Consider the following 11,807-nt stretch of genomic DNA (forward strand, 5'->3'; position numbering starts at 1 on the left):
TCCGTTCAGAAGGAACAGTTTTATGAACTGAATTTATTAACTGAAACTGAAAACTAACAGAAAATGGACGTTCTTTGTAAATACATGAAAGGGAATTCCATATATTTTTTCTAAATCATATATATTTATATCACTGTTGTGGGAAGAAAACCTTGTATCTTCAGAATGGTAACTTTATAGGAAAAGGAAAAAACTGGCTTTACTTTTAATGTAAGTCAATGGAACCAGACGTCTTTCCAAGTCTATTTGAGCCGTTTCTTTTCATTGAGTTTCATTTGAGTGTGTGTGTGTGTGTGTGTGTGTGTGTGTGTGTGTGCATGTATACAGTATATATATATATATATACATATATATATATATATATATATATATATATATATATATATATATATATATATATATACACACATTCAGTGTGGTTTGCTGTGAAATGGTTGATTGTAGAGACTCAGGTGTCTTTACAGTGGTGGTGATGGGAACCAGGTGTTGCCATGACTACAACACAGATATAGACATTTTATTTACCATCCAGAACCACCAGAGAACCTACAGATGTTTTGTGTTTTACACTGAATGTTTGTAATGATGGTAAAATAGTGCTAAATGTGAAAACTATTTTGCCTCACTAAGCCCTGCATGTATTCATCCACTGTGGACAGTAGTAAAAAAGGCCACAACCCTTAAAACTGAATTTACTTTAAAAATAATTAACTTTCTGTGAGGGAGTTTTTAAAGGTGGACATCCAGTTCACATCAAAACCACTAAGAACAATCCTGAGTCGGCAAGTTTCTCTAGATATCTGAACCGGGGATGTTTTAAACATATATCAAATATGTTTTTAATTTTTTTTTTGCATATTTGGTTACTATGGCAATATATTCTGAACTACATTTTAGCTTTTGGAATGTATTTCTCTCTCTCTCTCTCACACACACAGACACACACACCTTTTCTAAGTCGCTTATCCATCTGGGTCATGGTGGAGCTGTAGCCTATCTCAGCAGCCATTGGGTAAAAGGCAGGATACACCCTGGACAGGCCGCCAGTCCATCACAGGGCAGACAGACATACACATTCACACAAACCCTCACACTTAGGGGCAGTTTAGCACGTCCAGTTGGACTGACTGCATGTCTTTGGACTGTGGGAGGAAATCCATGCAGACACTGGGACAACATGCAGACTAAATGTATTTCAAATATATTCAAATATATGTCCATATACATTTTTTCCATATGAGCTAGTAGATCTTACACACTGCACATTTAAAAGGACTAAGAACTACTGCTATTTTACTTTAATCCCTGAAGATTAAAATATTCCCAAACGACCACGCAGGATCACACAGGATTCCTTATGACAAAGACTCTTTCCCTCTCACGGCACGGCAGGAATCTCTGCTAAATATACACGCATTGCCTGCGAACATCCAGAGTATTCCAGAGCTCGCAGTAATCTGTGTATGTGACTCATCCATAGCCAACATTGCTCCTCCCTGTATGGAGAAAGGAGTAATTGACAAGAAGAAACAGATGATGCAGCTCAACAAACACCTTTGAAAATCCTCTCAGGTGTTCATGCCCGCTCAATCCTAAGACAAGGTCAGGCCTCCTTCAGGAAAATGTCTAGACTGTGTTTGTTTTTCCTTCAGGTTGATGCTCAACATAGACTTTATTGCTCAGTGTAGCAACGGCAGCAGCAGCAGCTGTGAATGATTCTGCTGTAGATTCACTGCTTTATAGTCAACAGTCGAAAGGATAGTGAAATCGTGGCTTGTTGATATTGCTGTGGCTCACTTTATGAATCACTGGCTGTGCTCACTATGTCTGTCCTGCTTGCCTTAAAGGGGAACTCTGCCGAGGGTCGTTCAGAGTGAAACGCTCCAGAACTGTTTACAGTGGTGGTGATGGGAACCAGACGTCCACCTCTAAAAGCCCCCTCACAGAAAGTCACATTCATGGTGGAGGGATACGTGCAGGGCATTGTGAGGCAAAATAGTCCCCCCCCAAAAAAATGTATTATTTCAGATTCCATCAACAATATTCCATATAAACTCAGAAGACTTGTGTAGGTTCTCTGGTGGTTCTGGATAGTAAATGAAACGTCTATATCTGTGGTGTAGTCATGGCGACGCCTGGATCCCATCACCACCACTGTAAAGAGAGCTGAACCTTTTCACACCAAACCGCTCTGAATCTCTCTATTTACATCTCACATGCTGAAATATGCAGAATTTTTTTTTTAATTTTTTTTTTAAACGTGACCCTGGTCTTGAAGCAAGTGACCCACTGATCACTTTATTAGACACATTATATAATGTCGATGCTGGTAAAATAATGATACACCTGGAATAAATAGTTTGCTTCTCAACTCCCTGAATGTGCTTCACTTTGAGTTTATACTTACCTGTGAGGGAGCTTTTAACCTCTTCAGCCGTCTGGTTCCACTGTGAACCATTCGGACTTTATCTAGAACAGAGAACTTCACACCATCTTAATGTTTTAATTGTACAGACATTTAGAAGAATCTGCAGAATTCCTCTTCAGCATTGTTAGTTTGAAACCGTATCAGGTGCAGTAGATGCCTGTGGCTGTTTTAGTTTCCTCTGCCAAGTATGCAGCCACTCTCATCACGTCACCCCATCACTCCAGTGTCACCTGGTTGTGTAACTTTATTACAAGGCATCTGACTCTCCACCGCGCCAGACAACTTTGCTTCCAGTTTCGGAACGTAGAGAACCATTTCACCCCACTCAGTTTCCTTTAAAGTGCATTGTTCTTCAGAGTCCCCCAAAGGAACTTACCTGTTGAAGGTCATCTACCACTGCTTGTGGAGTTACTGTAGATCTGACACACTCCTCAAATGTGCTTTCTGCTATATTTGTATTTGCCTCCAAAAGACAAACTTAGAAATGGCAAAAATAAGCTTGCATGAACCCACCAAGTAAAAACCCAACAAACTAGTATTGAAACCGTCTTAGTATTACCGTATGATGGGCAGCCTCAGATACTTCCCAGACATACTTCATTTGGTCACTCCGACATGGCACCAAGGTCAGCATTTTGTAGCACATAAAACATCTGGAAAGCACCAGAGCCCTCAGCCATATTACTGGGGGTATTTCTCAAGAGTAGCTTAAGCCCAAAAAAAAAAAAAATAATAATAACTCTTATTGGCCACTCTTTGGGCTCCCATTATTGGTCTGAGAAAGCCTGCTCGATTAAACTCCCACGCTTTAATTTTTAAAGCTTCAGCTCAACTGACTACCAGTCTCAAAGATATGAGGCCATATAAAGGATGGACTTAAACCAACAAACCACCTGGAATATTAATGTTATATTCTAATATTCCCTTGAATGCCCAGTAAAACAGTTGTGGAAGCACCTGGCACAATTAGCAGACTTGGTACACCACCAACAGGGTGGACAACAGCACACTACTCCTAAAACTCCTAAAGGCCAAAATGACAAATTTAAGTAAAAAGGCATCATAGAAAATATGAGACACTCCTCAGGCAAATATCAGACACTCCTATACCAAATGGCATGCTGTAGGAAAGCCAACATGACCACATGAATCAGAAATAAAGCGGGCTGTAAATGTGGTTACTGGACATGAAGGAGTTCACTAATGAATAAACACCTGTGAAGACATCCCTACTCAGCCACAGCCAGTGATGAACAAGATTTCCCTTTTTAAGAATACAATAAAAATAATGTGAACAAGACCATAGGCAAGTACAAAATTACACCAACAATTTGACCAGATGTGCAGTTACTTTTTTGTATATTTAGCTTTTCAGAAGCAAAGTGAAGACACGAATGACCAAACGTGACTGACTCAACAGTAAGAAATGAATTTATTAGCAAGCATTTTCAGATTGGTAATGAGGTGACTGCCTGCATGGAATAAGAATAAGAGTAACTAGGCACTGCCTTGAATAACATGTTCAAATGGAAGTTTGAAGAAAAAAAAAAAAACAAAAACAAAAAAACCCACACAACCCAAAAGAACACAAAAACTAAAAATGAAGATGTTCCTCCAAAAGACATGATAAGTTAACATTCCAACATCCTATTTACAAATACAATTACATTTGGTGTAAAATGTTTTAAAAAAAAATCTTGATGGAAGATATTTACAGGTCTGTACACGGAGCTGCTGCTCAGGATGCTCCTGCTGTGGAAGAAATAAAAAGAACGTTAGTTCTCACACTCAGGTCATAAAGGCTGCCTTCACGATAGTAACAGTGGCTGTCGTACTCAAGTAAATGGTTCTTTAAACATGAACAGAAAGGGCAATAATGCAGCACCCCCATAGACATCTATAGAAATTCAAACGCAACTTAATCCACACCATAGCCATAAACCTGAGATCCAGAGGCTCTTTGTCATGTATAATTCACAAATCAGTTATTCATGAGTGACCGTTATCTGCGAATATCAGAAAAAGTGGTAGAAGTAAAAACCTATAACTTCCAAACAAAACAGAAATGACACCACGTTAAGAGGTTCAGTTTAGAGCCACTCAAATCAGACCAAACTACTGCTTTAGAAGCCAAAACCCACTTATAACATCAGTAGACAAAAGGAAATTTGAGAAGTGCGAGTTTGTAGCTCTGCGAGTTACCAGAAGAGCGTCTACATGCAAGACTGTCCCATATTTCTGTTCGAAAATGAAAGTGACCATTACCCTTCTGTGGGCGGGGGCGAGGGCAGGACGCTCAGTCTCATACCTAAACCCAACTTACAATTTAGCACAGTAAGATTCAGCTAAAACCAGCAGAGGTCATTGGAGATCTAGGACTTGCTAAAAATAGGAAGTGCCATACAGTCATAAAAGCAGAAACACTTCTGTTTCAGCCAACGTGATACACTTGGTGCTGAGCGGGAGGTAAAGTGCTATCAAATGGGTCAACAGCTTCTATTAAAAGCAGAGCCAGCCTTCTTCTATCGCTGTGTAATTATTTCTGACAGCACAAACACTAATGATCCAAGCTACATTTACTTCACCTTTCCTAAGCACAGCCAGTTTTAAGAGCCTGAATACGATCTGATTTAGGATTGCACTGGATTTCCTTCCCTTTTCTGGTGTTACCAGTATATACAGTACTGCTCAAAAGACTGGAGTCTCCGTTCATAAGTCAATGTCTTCAATATATTAATTTCAATACATGATGGCAGATAAAAGTCTAATATACATGTACTGTTAAAGCTTATATACATTCATATGGAAAAGTGAACACATCTGGTCAAATGAAAAACAAACTAAAATATTAATAATAAAATTAACAATAAGTCAAGGAAGTGTTACTCATTTAAAAGTCAACAACAATTTGATCAGGTGCAATGATTGTACTTAATTTGTAGGAAACTGTAATTAAATAATAGTGTTAAGAAATAGATAAAATAGAATGAAAAATAAAAGGGACAAAAAAAAAAAAAAACCCCCGCAGCCATTTCTAAAATGACTGCATGAAATAATACTATAATGTCTTTCTGTGACAATTTTGGATGTCCCTGACCAAATTCTGCTGCGTTGATTTAAGTGAAAATATTTTGGGGAGTAAAGGAAGGCGACAAGTTTGAATTAAGTTAATTCAAGTTAATGAAGTTAAGTTTGAATAGTGACCCTAAACATTTGAGCAGCAGTTTATAAATCACTTTGGTTCAGTGACTGTGTAATAGGACAGTAAAATATGGTTCCTCTCACCTATAAACGATTCAAAAGTGTATTGTGGATGTCTTCATACACCTGATTGTAGATCTCCTCTTTCGTTTTCAAGCCACTCAGGTATTCTGGAGATTGAAATAAAAAAACCAAGTTAGATTAGTGAGTTTTCTTATAAATAATATTAAAATGTATATCTAGTCCTTTATTCTTATTTATAAATAAACTTCAAATTATTAAAATAAACAAACCCTCAAACAGTAATTAGTCATAAAAGACAAGGTTACAAACCGATGGGCAAACAGCTCGTCTCCATCTCTGCTCTGTGCTTCAAGTACATGGGCCACACATGACCGTCAAACAGACCAGGAGGGTCAGGGACGGTGTACTGTCTCGTACTGGGGTGAGAGAATAAAAACTCATTTAAAAAGGAGCTTTTCTTTGATACATTTCAAAACCGAACTCCAACTTTCAAGCACGTTACGCACCTTCTCCTCCTTTTGCACTCCTCGTAAGGGATGGTGATGTAATAACATTTGTCATACACGTCCATCAGAGGCCTGTAAGGAGGAAACAGAGGCCTCAGAAAACTTGGGTCCTGTATCGTTCTACCGAATACCTGATCTTAAGGAACTGGAGACCTATATTTGGAAATGGTAGGTGCTGCAAAGGCAGATAACTAATGCAGCACATTACGTACAAGGAGCCAAATCAAAAACAACCCAGACGGCCCGAATCAGCAGACACGTCCCTTATCTGTATGTCTGCAGAGGCATCTGCTACGGGCAGGCGGGGACGCTGTTCTAGCACATACGCAGTATGAGACCTGACAACAGGTCACATGACTAAAGGGGCACTCTGACGTTACCAAGAAGCTAATCTTCATGTGTCAGTACAGTTATGTAATACTCACTTGTAGTTATACAGAAGAAATCCCTCCACGATTAGAATGTGGATCTGGTTCTCTGGAGGGCCCATTTCCGTGGTTGGAGCCACCTGTATGCCGTGAGATCTCGCGAACTTGACTGGGTTCTCCACCCAGCCTTTGATGGTGTTCACCATGGCCTCCATATCCAGCGCATTTATCACTAAAGAGGATGAAAACAAAACAAAGGCACGATGTAACACACGGACAACACTTGACTTAAAGTCTATTCAAACACTGGATAGAGGGGATGAGGGTAAATGAAACAGGGATGATTATTTTAAATGGGTTTTGTTAAAGGCAATGTTTACGGAAAAAAGGGGGGAGTTATTGGTCGCCTAGGGTCAAATCATTCTTACCATCCCACTGTTTAAAGCCATCTTCTCCCACTTGTATCTGATCCGGTGGCTGAAATAACAGTGACCAATAAAACACTGCAGAAGCCTCAAAGTGATCCATGATCTAACAGATCTGATCACACCATCATCACAAGGGAGCCAACATCATGTAACCCCCAAAATACTCTTCACTTAAGTCTAACTGTCCTCATCTCCTGAGCTCATAGAAAAGTAATTCATTTGTCTAAACAATGAATCTAAGCAGACAAAAAAAGCACCCAAAATACAACTAAACTGAGTATTTTACAGAAATACTAGCAACAAATATTCAAAATTACATTACAAGCCCTACATATGTTAACTAACCTGTAAAGAAAAGGCTAAAGAAAGCTAAAGCAAAGTAGGAAATGAATATTTTAACCTCTGTCTTTGCATATACTGCGAGTAAACTCCTCAGGCCTCGAACTTCATGCTAAAATTGTGTTAAACGTGGATAAACTCACCTTGAAAAAGTCATCTTGGTGTACCACACAACAGTTAGGCAAGGCTTTAATCAACCTGTTGGTCAGTGTGGTTTTCCCACCATTGGTCACCCTGAAGAAAAACCAAAATATGCAAAAATGTAAAATATGTAGGTTTAAACTAAAAATAATTTTAAAAAGCCAATTTTAATACCATATTACTGCCCTAGCTCACTTACAAGATGTTAAGGTTTAAAAATTGGCGGGATAAATGCTGCCAAGTTAGCACAAAAACATTCAACTCATTAACGCTAGCCTTATCCTCGGTTGTGTAACCTATAGTTAATAAAATAAAAAAAAAATAAAATAAAATATTGCCCTCATAAAAGAAGAATAACAGCCAGATATCAACCGCACCAATGTGACTTGACTTAACTTACTGACAACGACTGTTATTTAAAAATCTTACACAGGCCAGAAACAACGACTCAACAGTCAGAATAAAAACACCCCCCCTCAAACTCTAAAACTGAAGACATGGCACCAAACTGCAGGTTATATTCAAATAAAATGTTAAATAAAATATCAAAAACTGCTTTACGGGTTCGTCTGGCTGGGATTTTACGCGACCGCTGTTTCAGTTTAACGTACACGGTGCCCGCGCGCTGTTTTGAATCTCCCGCCTAAAGTTAAACTCCCCGCGCGCCACTCAAAACTGCTTTAAACCACCCACAGGCGGCAGATACGCATCTTCTGGTAACTTCCAACGATTTTTACAAGATATATAAACACAATCCGTCGTCTAAACACACTTCTACTCGTGAAATGGCCAACGCTGCGCCAGCAAAACATCACCGCACGTAACCTAACTTAAGGTTAAGACTGCTTGGTAACGTTATTTACTTACCCGCCGATTCCTATAATGTACTTCATTTTGTCCGGTCTGGTTTCCTTCGCCAAAGAGATTTAATCGACCAGTAAACTGCTTCTGAGAGTTTTCTAACCCTGTTCGCCCAAAATAAATATATCGCTCCTCCGGCCCTGAGAGGTCCTACACTTCGTCCATTGAACACAACGCGACCACGCCGCATGGCTATATAAGCCAGAGATGGCGCGTCAATCAAAACCCGGCCCATCGCGTATAGACCAATCAGATTGTAGAGAAGGCGGTCCCGACTGGCTTGGACCACGCCCCCACCGTGGCTTGGGGAAGGCAATGGTGGCCTGCTAACCCATGTGGGTGAGAACACATGAACGCTGGAAGTCTGACTTTCAGAGCATGTCCTCTAGCTGCATTCCCGCAGGCTGGAAGTTAAGAAGTGATCTGGGGGAAAAATCTCAACACTGTGAGTGTGAATAAATACACTCTTTAAAAAGGTTCTTGGGAAAAGGGAATGGTTCTGTTGAGGACCGTGAGTTCTGTGCAGAACCATTGCACACTTAAATAGTTATTTTTCATGATGTAATAGCTCTTCAGTACGGCCACGACTTAGCAAAGCGTGGGAACGAGACCCTAATGCATGGCCACGACTTCGTAAGCCGCGATCTCGTTCCCACGCCTTACCAAGTCATGGCCACAACTCGAACATCTCATTCCCACGCCTTACTAAGTCGTGGCCATGCGTTATTTTCATTTATACAGGGTGTCACCAGCGGGTTTCTGTACTTGAGATTGTTGGAGAATGTGTTGTATATTTTTCAAAATGGTTCTATGCGTGCCTAGCACCAAAAAGGGTTCTATTGTACTTATGTGCTTATTGTAATTGCGTTTATGGAACGACTGTAAATATAGTAGCTTTTGTTTTATAACATATATTAATGTACAAAAACTGTACATTAGAAATGTGCAATACTGATGTATACTAATGTGTATATGTGTATATATTTAGTGTCTACTGTGTGCGTGTGTGTGTGTGTGTGTGTATATGTATATATATACTGTACTTATATAGTTTTTGTATTTTCATATATGTATTTTGTATAAATGCTACTCATTCACCTTGGCATCTGTGTAAATGTGACGTGACAATAAACGTGATTTGATTGGACTTAATATTGTTGTCTTTTTACCATATACAACACATTAAACACATTTAAGCATGAAATGGTTCTATATAGAACTCGTGGTTCTAAACAGAACCATTCCCTTTACCCAAGAACTCTTAAAGAGCTAAGCTTAGCTATATTTACAGCGAATATGTGAGACTAAAATTAGCTGCAAGTGGAAATGTGTCAATTAAAGGGCTTTTGGGGTCTTATCGCCAAGCTCTTCACGCGGGCGGCTCTTAGCTCCAGCGCTGTCCCGGATGAAGAGTCATGTATTTAGGGGAAAGGTTTCATGGGACAGTATAACACCCTGGCACACTTGCAGAGCCACACGTTTCTCCGAGTCTCATGGAGGCCAGTAGGGTAAACCGAGGACACGTCCATAGTCATAAGGCCGCAGGTGTTGGGTTTAACTTCAGACAGTGCGTAAACCCAAATGTTGTTTGATGTTAAAAGTTTATAACATGGGCAGTATCCTCCTTCTTCTAATTATAATTAGTACCATCATTGCTATTATTGTCACTATGGCAAAGAAAAATAGAAAAACACTTTGACATTGACAGTCACGACTTGGCTTAGTGTGCTAATCTAGTTAATGGAACATTTTTTAATCACAGCTCTATAAATCAAGCCATAGTTTGCTGGTAATAACAGTAATGTTTATATATAAGTCATGTTCATATGGTAGCCAACTGCAATGTCCAAGTGCTGTGTGTGACAATAACAGTCATACTTTATTTAGGTCTCTGAGCAGGTGGGGCGACTGACCATTTCTTTATATGTGATGTAACTTGAGGACACATGGAAGTAACCAACGTCAGAGCATGTGATTGAGTGTTTATGTGGTCATATGTGGTCAGGAGTAATGCGGCTTCTCACGACGGCCTTTTTCCAACTCACTTGGAGAGCACCTGAGTTTTGCAGGTTGTTATATAGCACCTTACTAGCTCACCACGTTCAAACCACAGCTCCTGAGGTTCAACCAGATATAGAACATGTTGTTCCTGTTCAAAGATATGCTCACCAACCTTCACACCACAGCTGAAATTGATCTAAGATTAAAAAAACACTTTGTTCCTGTCATGCATATGTTCCCAAAACGAGATAGTTTTATATATTTCTATTTTTTAGATTGATACAGGAGGTCGGATGAGCCTTTGTATCATTCAGTAAGCAGCCTTGAGAATCCCGAAGTCCTGTATGGAGTCCGGTTTAGGTTTGGAAGATCAGACACCTTCCGCAAATCCCAAGTTAATCCATCCAGAGCGTGGGTACTCAAACTTTACGGCCTAGAGTGGGAAGTCTGGCCTGTTTGGGGGGGAATGATGTGGTTTGAGCTGGTGGGGGGATGGAGTGGTATACCAACGGTCACGTAAGAACAAGAACGTCTACACCTGTAACCCTGGCCCCAAATGGTGTGGAAAAAAGGGACGACGTGTTGAGTCATATCAGTTGCACATGCATTCTATGCAATACAACAGCTGCAGTTTAATTGTGGGGGAAGGACAGACACCCCTAAAATATAGGCTTACCTTTATTATTATTATTATTAAAATTTTACTCTATATTTATTCCATTGTGAAGTACTTAAACATATAAGTAAAAAATCATGACTTATATTAACTCAAAAGTATATGAATTGAGTTGATATGCGGATACAATTCATGAGCACATTCATATTCTGCATCGCGTCTAAGCTGCAGCTTGTCGCATGTGAAACGTGACAAACTTGCCTGAACTCAACCACAAATGTACAGTAACGCTGAATGAGTCAGTGCGGAGTGTTTCAGAAGCCTTCCACTGCTATGTAAACAAACGCCACGGTCAGGCTTAAACTGGCTAGACAAGCAAAACTGAGCTTTCGCAAAACCACAGCCTGCGACTCCACACTGGCTTAATGGTTAAATGGTTAAGATGTAAACAGAGCCGTTCAGAGCGGTTTGGTGTGAAACGTTCTGTTCTAGAGAAACTCACAGAGGCAGAACTGTTCACAGTGGTGGTGATGGGAACCAGACGTCTGAAGAGTTTAAAGCTGTGTGTATTTACCTTCTGTTTCGTTACATTATGTGCATGATTGTACATCGATCAGGTACAACATCATGACCACCTCCTCGTTTCTACGCTCATTGTCCACTTTATCAGCTCCACTTACTGTATAGCTGCACTCTGTAGTTCTACAGTTACAGACTGTAGTCCATCTGTTTCTCTGATACTCTGTTACCCTGTTCTTCAGTGGTCAGGACCCCCATGGACCCTCACAGAGCAGGTACTATTTGGGTGGTGGGTCATTCTCAGCACTGCAGTAACACTGATGTGGTGGTGGTGTGTTAGTGTGTGTTGTGCTGGTCTGAGTGGATCAGACACAG

General features: G+C 40.0%; 1 protein-coding gene across 1 annotated transcript; it reads right to left on the reverse strand.

Annotated features, from left to right (window-relative positions):
• Positions 1–3,833: 3,833 nt before the first annotated feature.
• Positions 3,834–8,484, reverse strand: LOC108430237 (muscle-specific beta 1 integrin binding protein). The gene is made up of 8 exons (XM_017702585.2): positions 8,303–8,484; positions 7,438–7,528; positions 6,956–7,004; positions 6,585–6,759; positions 6,160–6,231; positions 5,963–6,069; positions 5,714–5,799; positions 3,834–4,180 (listed from the first exon to the last, which is right to left on the reverse strand). The coding sequence occupies exons 1-7, from the start codon at positions 8,326–8,328 to the stop codon at positions 5,714–5,716; spliced, it is 606 nt and encodes a 201-aa protein (XP_017558074.1). The 5' UTR covers positions 8,329–8,484; the 3' UTR covers positions 3,834–4,180.
• Between the last annotated feature and the right edge of the window lie 3,323 nt (positions 8,485–11,807).

This window comes from Pygocentrus nattereri, chromosome 15 (assembly GCF_015220715.1).
Source record: "Pygocentrus nattereri isolate fPygNat1 chromosome 15, fPygNat1.pri, whole genome shotgun sequence".
NCBI classification, from domain to species: Eukaryota; Metazoa; Chordata; class Actinopteri; order Characiformes; family Serrasalmidae; genus Pygocentrus; species Pygocentrus nattereri.